This window comes from Centruroides vittatus, unplaced genomic scaffold (genome assembly GCF_030686945.1).
Source record: "Centruroides vittatus isolate TY-2023 unplaced genomic scaffold, ASM3068694v2 contig_728, whole genome shotgun sequence".
NCBI classification, from domain to species: domain Eukaryota; kingdom Metazoa; phylum Arthropoda; class Arachnida; order Scorpiones; family Buthidae; genus Centruroides; species Centruroides vittatus.
This window is the reverse complement of record NW_027122465.1, coordinates 613,184-639,300: the sequence shown is the minus strand read 5'-3', so window position 1 is coordinate 639,300 and position 26,117 is coordinate 613,184. Positions and strand designations below refer to the sequence as shown.

Here is a 26,117-nt window from a genome sequence, read left to right as displayed (position 1 = left end):
GAATGAGAATTATCTTGTTGAAACTTCTATTTATGACCTCCAATTAATGCACCAAATGTAATCACATTATTATACAAAAATTCTTGATACTTTTCTCAGTTCATATTTTTGTCAATAAATATTAAATCAGTTTTACCTCCCCATCTAAAATCATCCCAAATCATTACAGACCCATCCACTTGTTATCAGCTTATTTTAATTCTGTTTTCTCTTCTTAAATCATGCCAATAACATGTAAACCCATCAGGGCAATCTAAATTAAACTTCTTCTCATCACTAAACATTATTTCTTGCCATTCTTCAGTCCATCCCACCTTGTCTTTAGCCCAGTTTAAATGCATTGATTTGTTAAAGATGGTTTCAACTTCATTTTTAAATATTTTACATTGTCATTGTTTTTTAAAATTCTCCAAACAGTCACATGAGATACATCTACTGGTAATTCAGCAGCAGCTTGCCTTGTTGACATGTTTTTATTAGTTATAAGCTTCAAAACTTCTCTCAATTCTTGAATGTTAAACATTTAGGCTGTCGTGGCTTCCTTTTTTACCTGTAATTTTCACCTTGTTGCAAAACGTTTAGAATAGCATTTGTAGATCTATTTACAGCTGCAGCAATTTGCCTCAGAGACCTGCCTGAACCACTCAAATAATAAATTTTATGTATTTCTTGCTCCTGAAGTACAGTTCCATGAGGCATTGTTAAAAATGTTTATATAACATTAAATAAAACATTCAAAAAAGCCACCAGGACAGTTAAAAATGATGACATCTAACATAATGGTAATATTTTTAATTATTATTATGATAAATTAATTTTTAAGAGACTTTTAAGTGGTGTACCTATACTTTTGTAATACATCGAAAAATAAATATTTGTGGAAAAAAAAAGTTATGTTGCTTCATGAAATGTAAAAAAACCTGATAAAATAATAATAAAAATAATTAATAATATTTCCAGTAATAATTTCAAAATAAGTTTTCAAAATTTATGGTGTTCCTATACTTTTGTAACAGACTGTAATATTAACTTTTGATTTTTGACTTATTTTGAGAGCAAATTATAATGCACAAATTTATATGTTGTGTTTAAATTTAAGAATTTTTTTCAATGCTTTAAATTGGATATTAAAAATCCAATTTAAAGCATTGAAAAAAATTCTGTTTATTTGTTTATTTTGAAAGTCTCAAAAATTATTATTATTTTCTTGCTTTTCTGTAATTAAATTTATTTTATACCAAACTCTGCTTTATTGAGCTCACTAACTTAAATATCACTTTCTTGGGTACTTTGGGAAGGTACTCAGGTACCTAGCCCATTATCAGGAGAAGCAATAATAAACTAGCATGACTTCAAAGTCATACATCTAGATGTCAATCAGCATCCAGACATTATTATGAGAATATGACATTTTCTCTTTACTTTCCTTTCTCTATTTTTTGTTGATTCAACTTTTTAAGCTAAAATAAACTTGTATAAATTGCTTGCTTAGGAATCATAAAAATATCCAGAAACAACTCTACTATCTATTAATAGATGCAAATGTTGACAGAATTGAAACTGACAATTTTGTTCATACCTGAAGAGTTTGCAGAACACATGCATTTGTGATATCTCCAAAATAAATATATTCTATAAATTAGTAGGCTATACGCTATTTTTTCTTTTCAAGTTAATTTTCAACCAAGAGATATATTAACTTCATTTTCTTAATGCTAATTTCAATATGAATCTGAAGATAAATAATAGTGGGTTCAAATTATCCAATAATCTGAATTAGATTCAGTTGTATAAACGTGTGTCTACAATTCAGATATACATCTTATTATTAATAGATGCATGTCTATAATGAAAAAGAAAGTTAAATATAGAATAAATAAAATTATTACAAACAGAAAAAAAATAGCTATCATACTCAAAATTATTTATAGGAAATAATAATTACATCAGATGAAATCAAATGCAATTTTGTATGTAACTCTAACCTTTCTACACTCCATTACACCAAACTCAATTTCAACTACTGCTTACTGGAGTTTAACTTCTTTTTTAAAATTCCTCTCCCTAAGTACTTTCAGACTTTTGTACGTACATCAGCAGAGTTGGTTTGTTTTAAACAGTTCTTATTTTTTCTAATACTTCTTGTTTTGAAATACCTTTAAAAAATCAAACTGGCTTCTTTTTTTGAATTTATTTTTTGAAAATTTTTCTAAATTGTTTCTTCTAGGAATTTCTATATATTTTTCAATTTACATTCCATCCAAATATTTATTCCAAAAATAAACCTTTAATGATTTCTTCAACCCACATATATGCTGTTTGTTTACTTTGTCCCTCTCTTCTTTATGATTCATTTCCACACTGTGGGTAACACTTCTATGTCTTTCATGTTAATTGCCCTTAGTATGGTGGTGTATCAGGAGAATAAAATAGAATTTGAAAAAGCTAAGTTAATTTATGGGTTCAAGAAAGAGCAAAATCGGTGGACAATCAGTAAAGCTTAAACAGGGATGCAACTAACATGAAAGATGTAGAAACCCACATGCATGATGTAGAAACATGTAGAAAAGATGTAGAAACATTACCCATAGATGGAAATAGATCATAAAGAAGAGAAGAACAAAGTAAACAAACAGTGCTGTTTATGTGGGCTGGAGAACTCAGGAAAGTTTATTTTTGAAATAAAGATTTGGATAAAATGTAAATTGAAAAAGATTTAGAAATTTCTAGAAGCAGCAATTTAAAAGAATTTTTGAAAAAACAAGAAAAAGAAAATCAGTTTGAAGAATTTTTTTAAAAAACATTCCAAAACAAAAAGCATTAGAAGAAATTAGAACTGTTTGAACTAAATCAACTGTGATAGTGGATAAAGAAGTCCAAAAGCCCTCGATGAAAGAAATTTTTAAAAAGACATTAAACTGCAGTAAGCAGTAGTGAAATTGAATATGAAAAGTCTCTCTAATAAAGTTGCTAGATAATATTTTTTAGCCATATAAAATGAAAAAAAAACACTAATAATTAGACAAGTGGCTTAATTAAATATATAAAATAAAAACAAAGTAAACAATAGTAAGCTAGCATGACTTAAAAGTCAAATATAACTGATAATGTGGTCAAATAAATAAAATTAATATAAATTATCATAAGACTAATATTATGCCAAATTACATTTCATACACAGTATACTACAATTATTGTTTTGTAATTTATAAATATTTAAATCATAAAAAGTGGCATGATCTGGATGAATAAGCAAGGAACAATATTAACATAAAGCAGTAAAATTCCTAACTAGAAAAACTAAAGTAAGAACAATTTTAACTCATAGTTTAAAATAGTTTCATTTGCATTAGTGGAATATAACACAACTTTTAAAACTAGTATATTTATATTCTAAATAGGCAAATAATTAATTTTTAAAAATTTATAAGTTATATTAATTATATAAATACTTAACTCTTATATATTATTAAATTAGAATGACTTATCAAGTAATGATTGCTATTGCTAAGGAATATTTGTTGTAAACCAAAAATAAAAGATGCTTCAAGTGTTATCAAAATTTCTAAACTTCTTTTGCAGTTCTTCCCGTAAAAAGTTTTTTAAAAGGTAGTAAAATACTTGAAATATTTTGGAAGTGACTCTTTTGAAATTTTTATTTCAATAAAGCAAATGAAGCTATCTTGAAAAGGCAATAATAATTGTTCAAATACAATAGAGTCTTGATTACTCATACTACTATAGAAAATTTATTTAATTAAATTTAATTTAAAAATAGCTGAAATTTTCTGAAAAATATTTTATGCATAATTGTACATATTGCTAAATGTTAAAATGATTCTTCAATCAAATTTAAATAAAAAAGTTACAGAACAATTTATCAATTTTAATCATGATTACTGAAAGAGAATTTTCTGTTATATAAATATATTTGTTAGTCTTTTGTCATAAAACAGATTAATATTTCTTAAAAATATGCAAATTAATAAGATTGTACAAGCCACTTAAAAAATCTACAAAATCTTATTTATTGGCAGTTCCAAAAGTATACAAAAATAATGTGAACATAATGATACATTCAAAGACTGAAAAAACTATCAACAAAAATAAAAATTTCAAGAATGGATAATTCTATATTCAGTAATTAAATATATTTTAAGTTCATACTTTTTTAATGAAATATTAGTATGTGATTATTTTGCTACTGTAAAAACATTAATGAACAATCTAACATCAATTTACTTTAAAATTTTTTTTTCACTAACTATTGTTCAAATAAAAGACAATTTTTTTCTATTTTTAAGTTCAATAAAATAACCATATTTCAAAATTTTGTAATATGTTTTCTAAAATATTATTTATAACAAAATATATAGGACTAGTGTTCAAATCATTTAAGAAACTTGAGTACACCTATTTTTTAATCTTAAAATTACTTGACTTCAATCATGCATTTTGTTAATATATATATTATGCAGTCAGACCTCGGTTTATGAACACCCGTTTACAAACAAAATTTTGAACGCCATATTTACTCTGGTTTACGAACAATAATTCAGTTTCCAAACAAGCTACTCAGCAGAGCTGGCCACCAATGGTCATGGTCAACTTCATATACTTCCTATGTTAAAGAAAGTCGATGGTCCAACCAATCAACAAGACTACCGATTCAGTAGTGGTGTAGCAATTTGCCTAGTATTATTAGATGTCACAACACAAACCATCAATGACATTGTTATTCAAATTAGTAGTAGTATAATAAATATACTTCTAGACACATTCTTGTGAGAGATGATTTTTCAACAAAAAAAAAATACCAAAAAAAAAAAAACAGCAAAAAATTCAAAAATGTCTTAAAATCAAGCAAAAACGTCAAATTTTTAAATCTCCCAATTTCACTTTAGGATAGATTTTGTGGGAGACGAATTTTCAACAAAACAAAAAAAAATCTTAAAATCAAGCAAAAAACACTAGAAATATCAGTTTTTTTAAATCTCAAAATTTCTCAATTTTACTTTTCATTTCTGGATTCTACCTCAGTGGGAGATAAATTTTCACTAAAAACACCAAAATTTTAAACTCTTTTCCCCTAAATTAACCCAAAAATGACCCTTTGGTCTAACCACAAATAAAAAAAAAAACCTAGAAAAATATTCATCTCCCACAACATTTTAACCACAAAACAATAACATTTCTAGACACTACCTCAGTGAGAGATGACAAAAACACCAAAAATACCTCTCAAAAATGACTCTTTAGGTCTAGCACCTTCAGTGCATCAAGCAGAAACACTCAAAATTTTTGAATCTCCCAAAACTCATTTCAAAACTCCTTGTGAGAGATAACAAAATTTCTGGTACACTTGGCATAACTGTTATATTTAAAATCAAGAATAACTTTTTAAAAAGTATCAATTTCTCTTATAAAAAGTTTTCTTTCTGTGGCACATTAATTCAATTCAAAACCAGGCTCTGCAAAAACAACCTTATAAAAGTAATATAAAAAAATCTAGAAGTCATCAACCTCCACTTTTAAAACCAAAAAAAAATAATACATCACTCTAAATTAGTCTGCTCAAAAATCATTTTTAAAAAAAATCATCTAAAAATGCTTAAAAAAAGTTTAGGCTTACTCAATTTTTGATACTGAAAAATAGCATTTCATTTCTGGAACAAAGGGATTGTGCACAGTACCTTAAGAACCAGATAAAAAAGGTTTAAATTATGAAAAACAGCTCAACAAAGTGGCATTCCATTAAGATATCTTGTACTTTTATTTATTTGTATGTAATATCTAGTCTCTACTTAATAACAACTCAGCTGAGATTCATAAAAAATCTAACTTTAATGACAATAATGAAATTGGATAACTATCACAATTTTTCAACTAATAACTTTCAAGTAATACAATATTTCAAAAAATAATGTTAGTTAATCACATAACATTGATCTAATCATATACATGGAGACTGCATAAGGTCAGCCGTTTCAGCACTTATTCCAATAACATATCATTCGAAACAGTTTCTGTTTTATCTTCATCCTTAATTTGATAAGTTATAGAAACTTTATGCTCCTTTTTCATAAAGGCCAAGCCAGCATAAATCTTCTTGATGATATGTTTGTACTCAGACAGTTCATAGACACTACCATAGTTATTTTTGTAAATTTGTTTCAAAGCTTTATCTGAAGAACAGCTACCAAATTTGTGTTCAAAAATGATTGCAGTTTCCTCCGTGGTTATAATTATAGGGGGGATCTCTTGTCCCTCTTTCCTTTTCTTGACCTGCACCTCACTGCTTATGTCATAACATCGGGAATTGAGTGCCAACATGTACAAGCAGTGATGAAATTCAGGTTCATTTTTAGGCATTCTTTGTTTCGGTACTTTGCACGCAAATAGTGTTGCCACAGCCTTTGCAAGAGTAATAAATGACTGTCAATCTGACTTTTCTAATACTGATCTCAGAGCCATTATATATGCTTTAGCAGTCTTAGAAGTCAGATGGAAATCCTTGGCAATGTTTAGTGCTTTAAAATAGCAAACACTTCTAAAATGATTTCTAATTTCAAAGTTCAGTACTCTTAAACAAATTAATGATTTCTTATCAGTTTCCACTTCATCATCATCATCAACATTTTTCTTGGATGCCCTAAGATAACCACAATCAGCCAAAAATTGAAAAAATAAATGCACAGTTTCACCTGATAATTAATCATCACAACAATCTGTCAGCTTCTTTATACTCTTTATGTTTTCAACACTCACTGCTGTAACTGGATATACTTCTACTTCACCAGCAAGTAATTTCTCAATCTTTGTTCGTATCAAAGGTATTTGGAACAGCCCATGGATATTTTTCGCATGACCTGAGTCAATCCAGAAGGACTTGAATATTGGCTTTTTATGTTCTCTGCTCTCTACAAAGTGATTTATAATTGCCTAGCTACTATATACTTTCACATTACTGTCATCCATGGTATATATGAATCCATCATATCATTTGTTAATTGTTTTTAATTTCCCCACAATACCTTTTACACCTGGTTTCTCAAGTAGCTCCTCTACTTCCTTCTGCATAAATCCAAAGTACGATGAAAATGAAGGTTTGCGTAGGAATGGATATTGTACAATTATTCTTCCAGTATCTCCTGACAATGCCCTAGCTAACCGAACACAAGCAGTGATCAAACAGCATCCTCTATGAGGATTGAATTTCAGACTTGTAGCCATGAACACTTTCAGGAACACTTCAATGTCTTCCACATCCTTATACGGGTTGTTTACCATATGCACTACAGGAGCATCATACTTATCAATAAGTAAGAAAGCTTTCTCACCATAATGTTTGTGCAAAATTTCAAATAAAAACTCTAAGCCACTTTGCAATTCAGCCTCTTGTAACTTCTCATCATCACCCAATATTTGATAAATTTTACTATGTGATTACTTAGGACTATATCACTTTGTAACTTGTCACTTGACCAGGCATATATACTGTACCATCAGCAGTCTCTTCCAGCAAGTAAACATGCTCTTTGAATGCTGTTCAGAGCTCTCGCCAGATTCATTTTAACTATACTGTACTTTTCACCAACAACATTCCCAAGAACTGTGTGTATTACAGGATGAACTTTGCAATACTTCTCAAAAAATGCTTTTTCCTTGGTACAAATCTTCAGGCCCTCAAATGCTTTGGTAATTCCAAGGAAAAATTGCTTCAGCGTACTCATAATAATTTTTCCAAAGGCTCTGGGTGCTGTCAGAAATCTTACTTCATTAATATCATCAAAGAAAGCTTTTATGAAGAAGGTCTTGTCCACAAAGACAGATGTTTCTTTGATTTCTTCAAATTCAGAAGTTTGTAGTTTGCAGAATATTTTTTCTGGTTTCTGCAAAAAGAAAGTCACTTATTAATAACTATCTTAAGATCATTGCACAATGTAAGATACTTACTGGACTATCTGCCACTTTGGATTCAGATTAATTTCTCTTCATTTTGTGTCTCTTTGGTATTGGCATCACCTACAAAATGAATGTAATAAGTTATTTGTTACAAAACCGAAAAGTAGATCGTTTTGGAGTGCAATTCTGGCATATTACGTGCCAATCGTAAAAAGGTTCACATGACAGCATATAAACTGATTGAAAAAGTGCATTTTTAAGGACAGCATAAAAAAATCTTCCAATCTTTAGTTTTTTCTTTATATATTTAGATAATGGTTTATCTGTTTGTTCTACAAATCAAAGGTAAGATCTATGATCAGACATTTACATCTTCACAGCTGCCTCAATCCGTTTTACTTTCTCTGGATAAGTTAGACTTTGTTGTTTCAAAGGTTTTATGTCTTGAGCAGCCATACCGCTTAATAAACTAAACTCTATCTTATCAATACAGTCTTTCGGATTCTTGGAATCTTTTTGGTTATTATTGATTTGTGTTTTCTTAGCATCCAAAGAACTTATTTTATCATGCCTTTGTTTATGATGTGAAGCATCCTGAAACCCTGTTAGGGTTTTGCAATGCTCATTTGGGTCTGCAATAGTATAGCACACGTTCATGCTAGATAGAAAATTGCTGCTTAATATCTCCCAAATTTATCTTGTGGAATATTAACACCAAACATGTTTTTCATAATGAATATTATGCTTTTTAATGTAATTGTTAATTGTTCTTACACTGACTTTATACATTTTGGCAAATTCCTTTTTACTTTTGTTTTCAAACATCAGTTTTGGTTAATAGCAATTACCTGAGTACATGAACTATATTTTGTTGTTATGTGAAATGTAGCTTCTTAAACCTAGTTCTAAAACTATGACTTTGCTTCTAATTAAGGTACAATTACCATTCAAAGTTTGTTGAATTCAGAAAAAATGTAGGTGATAAAATTTTATTTGATTCAAAAAATGTTGATATTTACGAAAATACCAGTATTTTGAGATCGGAAGTGCTAATGCAGTTTTTGACAGCAGAAGTGATAAACATCAACGTCAACAACACATCAACACCGGAGATGTAACTCAACACCTTGTCTGGTACCTGTTACCGGTGCATTCTGTGGATAATTAAAGTTTATCACTAATGTTTTCGAACTGTTGAATAGTTCTTCTTCAAGTGAAATATACCGAATAACCAATGGAACACAAAATTAGAACATGAATATTCAAATTAAAAAATCAAACGCATGTCTGATGAAAGTCATTACGAAGGGCATGTGCATTTCGTGCGTAGATGATGGCCATTAAAGGTCGGTGTCCATAAGGGCCTGCTATGCAACCAATAAATTTAGCTCATCTTTTTGGTTGATGCACATGGCATTATGACTTGCTCTATAGATATGGTGTCCAAACATCTTGTGTGTTCAGGGTGAGGCATAGTTAAGATGACCTTGGCTTGGTTAAATGTGGCCTTGATATCAGGGTCAGAAGCATAAATAGCAAGGGCCATGTTGTGCCTCCATTAAAGGTCTGCCTGGTGTTCATGTACTCTGGTTGCTCAGGAATGTTTGGTGGATCCAATATAAATAAGATCCCTGTCACATCTGTTGTCCTTAAGTGGAATGGAGAAAATGCCAGGGAGTCTGTTATGGTTGGGAGTCTTTCTGTTGCAGAGGATGTCAAAGATCAAAACTGATAATGCGGTGTGATAAGGCCATCCATGACGTTGTTCATAAATTACATCATTAGATGTGTAAATAGCCCAATTAGAACTCCAATTCTTGGTTGAATGACTGGTGGCTTAGTTCACTAAGGCACCTGACATTCAGCTCTTCAGTAGTGGGTTCGATTCCCACTGCCATCGATAATAAACCATGCCATTTTTCTGGTAATTACTGTCTCTGTTCGAGTGACCACAGGACATTAAAAAGTCAGTTCAAAGTCAGAATTACAGCAAGAGTACTCAAGTGGTTTTTCCCACCTAGACTCTTCTTTCTCTGCAAGTACTGTCACCTGGAATCATTGTATGAAGTGCCAAAACGTGCATGAGTGTTCCATGAAGTCCTTGATTCCATAAGATGAGCCCTTGGTTGAAGGTGACTAGTAGAGAATGTCAAAAAAGTGGGGATATTTTGCTACTTTTTTTTATAAAAATAAGCCTAGTTTTTTCGTTTTTTAATAATGTTAGAAATTTTTCCCCCACAAGATATAGAAATATTATTGATGTTTTGGGGTAAAAAAAAGTTGTGGGAGATGAATATTTTTCTAAATTTTTTAATAATTTCTGAGTAATAACACAGCTAAGGCATGTCTAAAGACTATGTAGACACAGTTAAAACAAAAATAATTTGTTTTGTGATAAATAATACATATACCTAATGAAAACGGAAATAGTAGTAATAATTTTTGATGTGATTTGACATGATTTTTTTGTGGTTTTAGCTGATTTTTTAATATCCAACTAAGGTAGTGTTCAGAAATGTTATCAATGTTTTGTGGTTAAAATGTTGTGGGAGATGAATATTTTTCTAGTATTTTTTTGTGATTACACTAAAGGTGCTTGACCCAAAGGGTTGTTTTTGGGGTAATTTAGGGAAAAGGGTTTAAAATTTCAGTGTTTTTAGTGAAAATTTATCTCTCACTGAGCTGGTGTCCAGAAATGAAAAGTAGAATTTGGAGATTTTGAGATTTAAAAAAACTGATCTTTCGAGTGTTTTTGCTTGATTTTAAGACATTTTTTGAAATTTTTGCTGTTTTTTGGTAAATTTTTTGTTGAAAAATCATCTCCCACAAAATCTATCCTAAAGAGAAATTGGGAGATTTTTGGGAATTTAAAAATTTGATGCTTTTGCTTGATTTTAAGATATTTTTTCAATTTTTTTATGAAAGGTAATATTACTAACAAATTAAAAATTAAAATGGAAAACAAGAATATGTTAACTTAAATATGTGATAAATCAAACAGACAAAAATATTTAAAAATTTTAATATTAAAAAAAAAAAAAAAAAACACTAAGTTATACTTAATTTATTGAATATTGAAAATTTAGAGTCAAAACTTGTAGTTATTAAACAAAACTATAAATACCAATATTTACTCCTCAACTAACATGGAGTTTTCTGAAAGACTTAAGAAATTTAATTTTTCTACAACTTTCCTTCCTGTTAGGGGAGATAATTGTCCCTCCTTATACTTTTAAGTAAACTTACCATCTACCAGTTTAAAAGAAAGGCGTGTAATAATCTATAATAGTTTTCATTTCATTTGGGTTTGTTTTCATGAATGGTCTCTGACACCACTGCATGTATGTATCATTACTAGATTTTTCCTGTTAAATTTCTGAGTAATAACACAGCTAAGGCATGTCTAAAGACTATGTAGACACAGTTAAAACAAAAATAATTTGTTTTGTGATAAATAATACATATACCTAATGAAAACGGAAATAGTAGTAATAATTCTGACATTATTACAGCAAAATTCAGTTTAATCTTGTGTAATCAGTAAAAAAAAAAAATAAAACTCATTTCTTAGTTAACTAACATAGTATATTCTTATATTTCAAGTTGAATAAGCCCTTTTAAATAAAAATGTTAAAATCCTAAATGCAAATTCAACTAAGCAGTCTGTGAAACTATACAATGTTACTTAAAAGATTAATGTTAATGACATCTTTATGAATATATATTTTATGTAATGAATCATGAAAATTATGTTGTTTAAGTAAATTATTTGTCAATTATTTATTTCTTTATTTGATTGAAATCGTATGTATTTCCACTTAGAACTTAATTTCATAATATAGTATTTTAGCAATTAATACTTTTATTTATCTAATTATTTCAGATCATCTCACAGAACACATTTATAAATAATGATAAGATTCTTAGCTCACCCTATAAATGGTATTAATGTGGATGTGAAAATGAAAGTTACTCATAAAAATACTTAAGTAAAGATTATGGATTCCTTGAGGCTAGCTGTTATTAAATTAATAAATTTAACAGATAAGAAGAATTATAAATAAATACTGTACATATCTTTCAAGTAGATGATAATTTTCAAAGCACAGCTTGTTTCTTACAAAACTTTGTATTATGAAAGTAAATATTACTAAAAAATTTTCTTTATACATGTTGTCATAGCTTATATATATTAATGAATAACAAAATATAAAAATTCTTAAAAAACAATAAATTGGGAAATTACAATGAATCCATACAAGGTAATTCTAAATGTGCATTACAGATGATATATGAAAACATTTTGATTGGTTATCACAAAATTTGTTTTAAATACTTGATCAATTTTTAGTAGTATATTAAGATAGGAATTAATAATATCATTACAAGTATCAAAAAAAAATTTTTTAGCTGTAAAAGGTTAAAAATGCATTAACTTACTTATTTTAAATTATTATTATTAGTATTAAGCTATAAATTTAATAATAGACTCATTTTATGCACTTATTATTGGAATTATCTTTGTATCTTGAAAGAAATCCCAATAAATTTTCATATTTACATTTAAGTTTTGGGGCTGCAATGTTCAAATTGCAGACCTAAACATTCCTACTATCTGTCCTCCATCAATCTTGAGAATGGAGTTAGATAAAAATCAAAACCAGATATGGAAACCTTAGGGGCTGAGGCCCTGATTAACTATATATGAACTTATAGTCTGAAACAGAAGTTACGTGATTTCAATCCAAAATTTTCTCAGGAACAAAGATAAATGACTGGCATGACTTATTCTTATCAGAAGTATGAGGTACAGGGGCAAGATGCCACTAAAATTCAGGTCAAATATGGAAAACTTAGGGCTGGACTCTCAATTAACTATATACAAATTTCTGATCTAAACTGAAAGAGATTTTTTTTTTAAATTGCAGCCTGACATTGTGATGATATCACAATAAATAATTGCGCATTTCATAGTATAATTATTTATCTATCTGTCTTATTAACTAATATGTCAAATTGTTAACATCAATTTATAGTAAATATTAACTGGTATACATCTAGCAGATTGTCAAATAAAACTCATTATATTATTATAGTACAGTATTTTTATCTAACCTTATATTTAAGAGAATAATCATAAAACTGAATTATTTCAAAACAAAAATACTGTAAATACATGATTTATGATAAAATTTTGGAACATGTATAATAAAAATATTGATGAACTATAAAATTTGAATACAGTGGAACCACGCTTAACGAACACTTCGCATAACAAGCAAATGATATTTTTTTAAAATGACTCGCTTAACAAGTGAAGTTTCGCATAACAAGTGACGAGGAGAGGGGAAGTCCCATTATTAAAATTATCAATTTAACAAATATGAAATAACTACATTTATAATCATTGCTAAGTGACCAGCTATTTTCGGATCATCTCATTAAAAGTGACATTTACCTTGACCGCAATAGTGCCATAATGGCAGCATGAACTATACACAGTTCACAAAAATTATTGCAAAAACGCAAAGGATCCTTCACTCGCACATATAGGATGACCTAGGATTTTGAAGCAGTGAAAAATGAATAAAAATCTTATATGTAAGCAAATATTACCAGGTATTTGAGTCTTTTTTCAGCATGGAATGCATTATCATATTTTACATTAATTTCTATGGAAAAAATTGTTTCGCTTAACCAGTGTTTTGCATTACGAGTAAGGTTCTGGAATGAATTATGCTCGTTAAGTGAGGTTCCACTGGATATTTATTAAAAACATATTATATTTAATCTTATTCACCACAAGATGATTATAATTAACTTTAATATCAAACATGGATTTGATTAGCACAAAAAATTTAATAAATATATAAATAAAATACTGTTTATGAATATATAATACAATATTTTAAAAAGTTATGAAACTAACAATATAACCAAAAACTATATAAACTAAAAACAATAAATTAGAGAAAAGTAACCTATTTTTATAAAAGGTAAATTTTACCCTTTGTGAACACTTTTAAAGATTTAACTTAATGTTTTATTGAAAAATAAAGTTAATGTTTTATGCTAACAGAAACCCAACTGAAAAATAAATCTGAAAATATTTTAACAGACTAGATAATCATAATGGTAAAAGTATCAGTTTTACTACTCTAAGGAACTCAACATTAAATTCAGGCAAGAAAAAAAAAAAATTTTTCATGGGCATAGTCTGTCCAGATATGTCAATCACTATTTCTCACCACCTTGTGATCCATTGATGGTCTGGTAAAGCCTATGAAAAATACAATTAAAATACTTTCTTATTGCCACAGGATGAAAAGATTTAAAAAAATAAAATAAAATATTTCTGTTCAGCTTCTCATTGGATATGTTCTTTTTTTTTCTTGCAGTTTCCATTGGTTTCATTAAATAAAATATATTCTTCTTATGAATAAATAAACAGTTACAAAAAGCAGCTAACACAATAACTATATACATATTCCTATCTATTGGCAAAATTGGTAATCATCTGCCTTTTTCTTTCAGGAATGATGGACAATTGAAAAGATGTCATCCACCAAGTATCTGTCATCAAATTCCTGTACAAATCCAAGGATAACTCAACCGTAGCCATTCATTTTCATATGCCAAACTGTTATTGGCATATGAAAAAGTAACAATCAACTACAGTAGTGCGTCAACATGGCTTGCCAGATTCAGGAATGGTGACTTCAGTATTCATGATAAACTATGTCCTGGAAACAACTATACTCAAACACCAGAACACTTGCTGAGCTTACTGCAATTTTAATTTCTAACGTTTTCAACCTATTTTTTATAGGCCATCTTCAGGAAAATTTTACAGTTCTACATTCAAACATAAAGCTTTCGAATGCTCGCGACATTTAAAATTTTTATTACATTAAAGGATTAAATAATAAACATTAAAACCAACCACAAACAAATTATTAATACACTACTAACCAACAAACATAAAAATAAATAAATATTGCATCGAAAGTACATTAAACCAGTTAAAGCTGTCATGCCCTTTTACGGGTTTTTTAATCCCATTTCTTTTTCTATTATGTATTTCCAGGCCGTTGGGAGAGCATTGGCGTCCTTTGCATTTAAACACTTGTTGTTTACCTTACTCTTATATATTTCTACTTTTTCCATCCCCAACGCAATCGTCGGGGAATGGACCATCTTAACTATTCTTGCTTCATCCCATTTTACGTTCGCTCCTTCTGTTTGTCCCATGATCGCCAAAATGGTGTTGTTATTCCCTTTATTCACACCATATTTGTGCTCCTTTTTACGCGTTGCCAAATTTCTTCTAGTGACTCCAACATAATCTTTTGTCACTCCTAATTGCTCATTTTCAAAGGGAATTCTATAAACTCCCGCTTTATCCTGCATTCTCACTGTCTTTATCATTTCTAAGCAATCTGTATATGCTTGGTGCTCTTTTACATACCATTTTTGTGTCTTTATATTTACATAACTCTTCCATCACTCCCTCCGTTTTCCTGTCGTATGTGAACTTGCTGATCTGATTCTCTCTATTAAATCTTCTGCTTCCATGTTGTTTGTAACTCTTAAGCAATCCCTCTATTACGTTCGCTTTATATTCTAACTGCTTTGCCACTTTCTTAATTCTGCTAATCTCCCTAATTTGATCTTGTACGCTGGTGCAATATATGAACGCCCTTTTAATAAGCGCCTTAAACACTGACATCTTATACTTGAACGGATCATTTGACCATGCTGGTATATATAGTGGCGCAAGCGTGGGTTTTAAATACACTGATGTTTGTATCAAATGATCCATTCAAGTATAAGATGTCAGTGTTTAAGGCGCTTATTAAAAGGGCGTTCATATATTGCACCAGCGTACAAGATCAAATTAGGGAGATTAGCAGAATTAAGAAAGTGGCAAAGCAGTTAGAATATAAAGCGAACGTAATAGAGGGATTGCTTAAGAGTTACAAACAACATGGAAGCAGAAGATTTAATAGAGAGAATCAGATCAGCAAGTTCACATACGACAGGAAAACGGAGGGAGTGATGGAAGAGTTATGTAAATATAAAGACACAAAAATGGTATGTAAAAGAGCACCAAGCATATACAGATTGCTTAGAAATGATAAAGACAGTGAGAATGCAGGATAAAGCGGGAGTTTATAGAATTCCCTTTGAAAATGAGCAATTAGGAGTGACAAAAGATTATGTTGGAGTCACTAGAAGAAATTTGGCAACGCGTAAAAAGGAGCACAAATATGGTGTGAATAAAGGGAATAACAACACCATTTTGGCGATCATGGGACAAACAGAAGGAGCGAACGTAAAATGGGATGAAGCAAGAATAGTTAAGATGGTCCATTCCCCGACGATTGCGTTGGGGATGGAAAAAGTAGAAATATATAAGAGTAAGGTAAACAACAAGTGTTTAAATGCAAAGGACGCCAATGCTCTCCCAACGGCCTGGAAATACATAATAGAAAAAGAAATGGGATTAAAAAACCCGTAAAAGGGCATGACAGCTTTAACTGGTTTAATGTACTTTCGATGCAATATTTATTTATTTTTATGTTTGTTGGTTAGTAGTGTATTAATAATTTGTTTGTGGTTGGTTTTAATGTTTATTATTTAATCCTTTAATGTAATAAAAATTTTAAATGTCGCGAGCATTCGAAAGCTTTATGTTTGAATGTAGAACTGTAAAATTTTCCTGAAGATGGCCTATAAAAAATAGGTTGAAAACGTTAGAAATTAAAATTGCAGTAAGCTCAGCAAGTGTTCTGGTGTTTGAGTATAGTTGTAAGTAATCTGCTGAGGAAGTGAAGATTATGTCCTGGAAAACTGACAACTGTAGCAAATGATTATGATGCTGATATCACTTAACAGTTCATTCAAGAAGATAGGTGCATAACAACAAAGAAATTGTGAAAAGAAGTGTAATGACACTAATTGACAGATTAGAGTACTGAAAATTGTGTGCTCAATGGGTTTTATGGCTAATGACTAATGAGATAATGGCAACTAGAAAAACCAACTATGAGAATCTGTTGGAAAAGTTCAGTGGTGATTATATTGAGTACTTCACAAAGGAGTAATCCCATATGATGAAGCATGGCTGTTTCATTATGATCCAAAAAAATGGCAGTTCTTGGAATGAAAACACAATAATTCTCCAAGAACAAAAAAAGCAAGATCCTCATAAGCATCCATGAAATTGATGAACACAGTTTTTGGGATCAAAACAGGATCATCATTATTGACTTCCTGGAATGTAGGACCACCATCAACAGAGATGATGTTCATCTTAAGATAAGATGAAATGTACATTGATGATTAAACAACCTAAATTATAGACTATGAACATAAAATTGAATTATGACAATGCAAAACCACATTCAGTGCAACTGACACTGGAAAAGATTGCAAGGTTGGTTGGACATGGACTCTCAGACTTTTGTCTTTTTGGAAGTTTGAAGGATTATCTGCACGAGTAACAGTTTGACAGATCTTGTATGTCAAGAAGCTTGTATGCTTGTATGCAAGAAGCTTGTATGCTGATCAACCTCCTGAGTTTCACTACTGTGATTCATTACATAGAAAGAATTCTGGCATAAATGTAGTGCTGCAAATAGACACTACATTGAGTGACAAATATGTGCCCAAAGGTTCAATCTATAAGCATGCAAGATTTTCAATTGTATACTAATAAATTTACAGGTTTTATGATGAGGTTTGCATTACTTTTTGACCATACTTTGTAAATTTTATATACAACAATCAATAAAAATTTTTTGATGAAAATATATAAATCTGACAACTAATAACAAATTTTACAACTTTATTGGAAAATAAAATCTAGTTCCAAGAAAAAGATTTCAATTAATAAAGACTGCATAATCTTAAATACATTAAATTTAATTTTACAGGGAGGGAAAACTAATATGAGATCAAAGCAAAAATGCAAAAATTCTATTTGTTTAAATTATGTAAACTTAACTCTAAACAAATAGAATTTATAAAAGATCTATCACAAAAAAAAATTATCATTTTCAATTTTGCTTTGATATAGGATAACATCACTAAATTCAGCTTAACAATTAGTTTATGTCGAATATGAGATTAAAAATATGTACTCTTTCTTAGATATATTGTTGATCAAAATAATAAAATGGATTTCATTGTTTGAAATACTATCTAAAAAATTTATTATGAAAAACAAGTAAATAGTATTTAAAATTTTGAAATAAAATGAAACAAAAAAATAAAATTTCACATAACTTATTGTTTCAAACTGATTATAAGAATTTTGTACAATGTTTTCATAGAAAGTAGAAAAATAATGTAAATTCAATTATTATCTAGTAAATATTTAATTTCTTTTTTGGTATCTTTACATTATTTAAAATCAAAATTGAATGAATCAAGACTCTATTGAAGTTTTAATGAAAAATTATTTTACAGAATATATTTAAAACTGCAAAGAAATAATTTTAGAAATAAAATGTATTTATAATTATAATTTAAAAACAAATGATATTTATAAAATTATGAAAAGAATCTTAGTGTCTGAAATATAAATTTATTAAAATTTTTGATTTGTTCAATAATACAACTGGAAATAAAAATAGTTAAAGATTGTAAATAATATTTTTATATATTTATATATCTGTGAGCAAAACATTGTTATTTAACACTCAATATTTATATATTTGCATTAACTTTTTGAAAATATTTTTAAAAATTTTAAGAAAATATTATGTTAATAATTTTATAAATTTTGATTATAAATATTAATATATCATATTTTGACTGTTATTCAGGACCAAAATATATAATGTCATAGATATTGTACTTTTGGTAATTAAATAGGAAAAAATGACATATAGAGGCTTACCAGTGGCGTATACTTGGACATAACAGAACACTGTGATTGGACGTGTAGACCAACACTGCTCGTCACGCAGCATGCAATAGAAGACAAGGACACACAAGTCAAGACCCAAAAAACAAGCAACATCATACAAAGCCACAAACAGTAAGCAATGAACAAAATGACCAGATTTGAAATCATTCATGACAAAAAAGCTATCTTTTTGCCATGCTGAATTATCAGATATATATATATGTATATAAGAAATTGTATATTATACATATATAATATCTGAACGTAATGTGTGTAAATATAAATATATATACACACACACATATCAATATTAATTATAATTAACCAACATATTAATTTAATCTGAAAAAATCATGAAAACTACTTCTGTATTGCATTAATTTTTAAATTTTACAAATTACAATGAAAACTAAATTTCAAAAACTCAAGATCCATAATAATAAATTCCATATTTCATATTCTTATATATATTAATTAAATATGGTTATAATTCTTTAAAAACTGAATTTAGATAATCAAATTTTAATACATAATTTTAATTATGAAATTTATTTATGATGATAATATATTTCTTTAAACTATGCTTTTAACATTCCAAATATGAATAGATAACAAGTAGCAAATAGGATAACATTTTCAAATATATTTTCATGCAATTCAGAATTAGATTCAAAAATATATTAACATTGTTAGTTTCAAATAAGAACAGAAGAAAAGAGATACCATAAAGCTGTACTTAATGCTTGATGAAAATTTTTAAAATCTTATAATAATGGATTTATAATTTAAAATATAAGAATGAAGTAATATTTAAACTTTTATATCCAAATATTTATGATTATTTTGATAAGTCATCATTCATTAAACATGATTGATAAATAGCTTAAAAAACTATAGTTGAAATAGGCTCTAGTTTTGAAATGAAATATGCTAGCAAACTAATTTAAAAACTTAAAGCAAAATAATATAAAAATATGAAGTTTATTTGAAGCATTATAAAAATTAAACATTGTATATCTTTTCTAGCACTAGTAATAAATGATATGTAGGTTTAAAACAAATGAGAGATTAATATGAAAATAATTCAAATTTAATGGAAACCAAAGTAGATATGTTCTAAAACTTGCTCTAAAAGTAAATTAACTAATCATATGAAATTATTTTGATATTGTTTTCTATATTGAAATATTTTCTTATAACATAACCAAACAGAGTTAATATTATAATAAATAAGTTAATAATGCTTTTAGTAACAGTTAAAAAATCTTAAATTTCTCTAATTTTTTATAAAAATTTTTCTTTTAGTTGTTAAAACTAAAACAGTTTCTAGTCAAACTGCAATAATTTCTTTGCTTGTGATAGATTGTGTCAATGATAAGCTTAGTAGTCTTATAAGTAAATAGAGATTTATAGTATACTATTGTAAAACAGACATTGTGTTTTAAAGATATTGTTGATTTTTCATTATATTTAAAACAAAATGAAAATATTACTAAATCAGAAAGTAATTTCAACTTTGAAATTTTACAATCTTTACAATTTATATGCTGAATTTTATATTAAAACATTCCTTGAAAACTGCTTTTAGGAAGTAAAGGTGTTATTATGTTAGAAACAGAAAAAAAATATGTTTTCATAAAAAAAATCAATTTTTAAAAGTTTACCTGATTGTTTATTGTTACTTACTATTCATTAAATATTTACTTATAGTTTTTCTAAATTTGTAAAAATGATGACTATATAAACATACTATATTAACCAGAACAGTTGTGTCCCCAATCAAATAACGCTTCAATAACTAAATCTTATTATATTAACTTAAAATACTATTGAAGTCAGAAGAGCCCACCAGTGACCAAGTGTACAAAACCACTGAATATTGGTAACTTGTCCCAGTTTTATATCTGATCAATGGGCTGGCTGTGTTAAGTTTTCAGGTTTCATTCAATTGTTTAACACCAAAGTAAGTTAGGGCCACAGAAAGTCTTTCTAGAAAGCATGTCCTTTGGCAGATTGCCTTGCCTTATCTCAACAAACAGCTATGAAGCCAGAAATCACTTAACTTAAAAAAACTGAAGTCTCAAATATTTGTTTCAAACAGGAAATATAAAATTGTAAGTTTAGAGTGGGCAGAGAAGCTTTTTTTAACAAGTCATCAAAGATAAGACTCATTAAAAAGCTTTTAATAAATTATACAAAATGCTTTTCTTCCATTCATTAAATAGCTGAGAAATCTGTCTCGTTTCAAAAAAAAATTTGCTTGCAAATTTAAATAATTTAATAAAATTTGTAACATTTGCAGAAACTTTTTTTTTTCAAAATAATCATAAGAAAAGAATAGAAAATATTTAACAATCTAATTATTGCTGAAATTATAATTAACATAGCATTGGTGCAGTCACTGAGTCACATATTTTATAGTGATGTTTTAAATAACTACCAAAAATTAAAAAAAAAAAAAATAAGAAATCAGGTTATAATGTTCATATTAATATTTATTTTCACCAGAAAAATTATTTACATTAATCATCTCATACATTCTAATTGCTTATATTTTCACCTTCTGTCTGCTTGTTATCTCTTGCAACTCTTGGAAATATTACATGCCTCTGAGAAAAGAATTTTTAAGATTTTCAATTTCAGTTATTATGACAATCTTTATATGGCATTTTATTCCTTCAATTGACTTCAAACTAAGTTAGGAGAATTACAAGAAATTTTACAGGTTTTATTTTTTATCATATTATTGAAATTATTATATATCAGTTGCCCAAAAATTCTTACTTCATTTTACAGTACTTTTTACATCATTCTGACCTTGTTATGGTTGTTTGTATTAAGCATCTCCTCATCCACACATTGATAACAAATTTACTTTCTGCACTCTATGCAAAAAACTTTAATTCCAAAACATGGAGTGATTTGATTAATTTATAAAATTCCTTCAAAGCTTCGTTAACTAACAAAAGATTCAATTTTCCTGCTAATTTATATCTATGTAAAAATTGAATTTTTGTCATTGAACAATGTAACTTCTCTGAACAAGGTATAATTTCCATTTTGAAGTATATTATATTGAAAGGACTTCCCAAGATATTTTTAATAATCTTGAAGATAATGAATCACTTAAAATTATACAAGTTTGGAAGACACATACAATTTTTAAATTTCATGAAGAATGTTGGTTTTGAATGACATAAAATAATCAACTTTGAATGCTTGTTAGAAGGCAATATAGCCAGTGGTAATTGTAACAAATAATATGGTTCCCAGCAACAGAAGAAATTGCTCCTATTATTAATTAATTAATTTATCACATTCACTTGAATAAAAGGTTTTGAAAATTTAAATGTGAATCATCTCAACAAATAATTAACAAATGATGAATTAATTAATATGATATCTGAAACCCATCCTACCTATAAATCTGGCAGTGACTCTGATAAACCCATTTCATTCACTGCACAAAATATTTACAACACTTAAATTAGCCAAAAAATAGGGCTAATAATGAAACTGAAGTAAAACTATCAAGTATTTGAAATAAGGATAATAATTTTGAACTATTGATAATTAGAAAAAAAAAATGACTGTTTTCAAATGTTGTAGTGACAGTGACAACAAATTTAAAGTTAATAAGAAGTAGAACTCACTTGTGCAGTGTTACCAAATATTTTCCTTCCAAGCGCTTTCGACGAATGTATTTCTATCATTTCGCCCGAAGATGATGGAACATTCATCGAAAGTGCTTGGAAGGAAAATATTTGGTAATGCCACACACAGTGAGTTCTACTTCTTATTGATTTTACTTGGCGTGAATAGCATACTAGACTAAATTTAAAGTTATTTTAAAAAATGATAAAAGTTTATTAAATGTGAATAACATGAAATTAATATAAAATAAATATTTCACAACATACAAACTTTCCTCTTACACATTTTTTTGTACTGGCAAACTCAATTTAAGTTAAAGTTGTTAACTGAATACAAAAACTACAAAGAACAAATACTTTGCATAAATGAAGAAACAAACACAATAAAAGTGAATATTAATGATGGCATTCTATTAAAATATTTATTGAAAGCTTTATTCAAATCTTTTTTGAATTAGATTCTTATCACTTAATAACTCAAAAAACTAAATGATATATTTGGAGTTCTATTTTAATCAATGACTATTTGAATTGACTAATTTTACTAAATTTTAAAACTTCCTAGGATGAAACAATTACAAAATATAATTATAATTAAAAAAATATGGTTTACTGTCAGTTATATTATAAAATTTAGAATATTTCTGCAAATTTCAAAACCACTCTGATGCTATTTTAAGGTCAAATTTAGAAATCCAAAAAAGATTGTGGATACTCCCTTAGCATGTGGTCTGCAGGGTTGAACCAAAAATAAATAAATAAATAGTCAGCGTGATAGCATAGGGTTTTTTAAACAAAAGTTTATTGGAAACAATTACACAACTAACGAAACAAAAATACACAATTCAAAGTTGTGAATTCCGATCGCATTACAATAATATTTCTGTATGATTCTCCCTCTCCTAACCTTCCTTACATGAAGCCTTTTTTTTCCAACAGCCCGTACGAAAAACAATAATGCCAAGGTAACATCAAATAAACAGTTGGGAAAAGGAAGAGAGGGAAAAATAACTTTTCATGGGGGGCCAAAAACTGTTAATCTCGGTGACACTATGTTTAGTCCTTTACCTTTTTTTGGATGGTGATCTCTTTTTATCCTGATTCCCTCGATGGAAATGGATTTTCTTTCCGATCTCCTTTGCCCTGGGTTACCCTTGTTTTTATACTGCCTGCCAACAGATGTCACTCTGTCCCAAATGACCGCACTTTGGGCCAATTCATCACATCACACACCCTGCCAGCAGAAAACTAGTGCTAAGGGGCCATACATGTTAATGAAATCCTTTGAGGAATAACTGTACAGGCCTGGCCTTGAGGAATTCCTGTTAATGTGTGGGGGCAAACTGTACAGGCCACCGAAGTAAAAACAAAAAGCCATTTGATTTTCCTGCATAGTTTTAGACTGTGCTGGCTGACCATAACGCATGTGTCATCAATTCTGTTTAGTTGTGAGGCCGCTGAGTGAGAACAGTCATCTTGTGTATGTTAAGAAGAATTTTTAAAGATTTACGAAAGTGAACCATTCCTTTGACATGTTAAAAGTAAAGATTATCATAACAAAAGCAAAAAAATAAGTTGCCTATTTATGTTTAATTGAAAAACATTGAGCCAAATGCTAACAAAGAAAGTGTTGTAAAAAAATTAATAACATCAGAAGCGCATATAGGAAGGAAATTAAGAAAATCAAAGAATCAGTCAAGTCAGAATCAGGAAATGATGAAGTATATGAACCAAAGTTGTTGCATTTCAAATTATTAACTTCTGCCTGTTGCCAAATACCTTAAGGTCGCTATGAGCATCTCATAAGGTGAAATTGCTGCTCGCATTACAGTATTTCGTTTTTTTTTAATGATTGGTGTAACCAATGATAACAGATTTAAATACGTTTCTTCGACTAGTTGTGCCAATATTTAGGTACTAACTTTAATTCTGAGATCAGGTTCACATGGGAAAATATGATCCACTTTTTTAGCCACTCTTTACACCATAGACTTTTACACACACATTTTTCCTGGCAAGTTTTAATACAATTTATTGCCAATAAACATCCAAAAACAGCCAATATGTTGTCATCAGATGATATGGCTGGCTGACTGACAGAGATTTTCTTCCTCATGTGTGAGTGATAGGAAATTCTGAATTTCCTCAAGGCCAGGCCTACACAGTTATTCCTCAAAGAATTTCCTTAACGTGTGTGGCCCCCATACCGAGAGAGGGATCCGCACAAACACAGACATGTGACAAACGGAAAACAAACAAAAAAAATAAAGGAAAAAAATAATATACATAAATAGCCGCAAAGCGCTACAAGATCATCAAATATGATCTTACATGTATTAACTTTACTCTGTATACTATGTACAAATTACAGAAGACAATAACATGTTTAAGATTATTTAAATAAAATTTATTGTTGATTTATGAAATTTATGCAGTTTTTCAAATATATATTTTTTCTAATTTCAAACCAATTATATATAATGATATTAAAAGATTAATTATTTTAAATCAGAAATACTTTTTATATATTAACTGATTAGGCTGAAACCTTCTCAATTTGCAATTTGTGTTGTCTAAGTTAAAAGACTTCCTATTAAGACAGTTTAAAAAATTAGCTATAAATTCTCTAAATAATTTTTCTTCTTGTTAAAAAATCAAACCCTACCTAATCTAACATAAAAGGGATAAGATATTACTTTATGTTTAACATAAATGCATTGCAATTCTACTGTAAAAATTTTATTTCCTTATACATGAAATTTGTGGTGAGTCTTTCTGTATATAAATAAAAGTAAAATCATCAATCAATTACTAAAACTATAGAATTCAATAGAAACAATTAAACAATTTAAATTGGTTAAATCATTTCTGTATGTTAAGTAGATAGCATATCAATATCTGTATATGGAGTTTTTAAAGTTTTAATATATATGGAACATTATTTGAGAAAACATCATGCTTTTGCTAACTAACCAGTTTTTCAAAATTAACAATTCTCAGCCATAGTTAGATAATGCATATTTAGGTGTCATTTTGACATCAAAAATACGGCAGAGTTCTGTGTATCAAATGATTTTGAAGTGGGTTAAAGAATTCAGAATAACTGAATCTGCAAAGATCCACAAGGTTCTCACAACAAATATCGCACATCCCTAAAAATTCAAGAGAGTAAGAACTGTTAATAAGAAATTTCTGCTATTACTCATTGTAAGTTCTCAGTATGTCAGATAGAATGATCAAAATATTTTGCAAATGATGTACATTTTTTATCTATTTAAAATTAAAATGTTGCATCCAAATTTACTCTCTCATAATTTCAACAATGACAGCAACTTTGCAGATGTCTATATTTGAGAAAAGAAAATTCACAGCTTTTGAATTACATGTAATAATCATCATAGATGAGATTTTATTCCATTTACATAAATATGTAAATAAGTAAAATGTCAGTTTTGGATGAAATAAAATTCCTCAGTTGAATAAGAAACCACTACACACTATAAAAATTGGTATGGTATAAAGTTAATGCAATTGATATTATTTGACTTTATTTTTTTCATAGTAACACAATCTAGTTTGATCTTGACTAAATAATAAAACTACCTAAGCTATTAAATTATCAAAACAAATCTTATAAGAGATAT

At 28.5% G+C, this 26,117-nt stretch overlaps 1 protein-coding gene across 6 annotated transcripts in view; it reads right to left on the bottom strand.

The window, feature by feature from the left end:
* Positions 1 to 26,117, bottom strand: part of Ca-beta (Ca2+-channel-protein-beta-subunit) — a 192,618-nt gene that overhangs the window by 95,360 nt on the left and 71,141 nt on the right. The window contains exon 2 of one of the 6 annotated variants that reach the window (XM_067277085.1): positions 18,812 to 18,866. The exons of the other annotated variants lie outside the window; for them this stretch is intronic. Coding sequence (XP_067133186.1) covers positions 18,812 to 18,832 — 21 coding nt within the window. The 5' untranslated portion in view covers positions 18,833 to 18,866. The remainder of the gene's footprint in view (positions 1 to 18,811; positions 18,867 to 26,117) is intronic. 6 annotated transcript variants of the gene reach the window in all.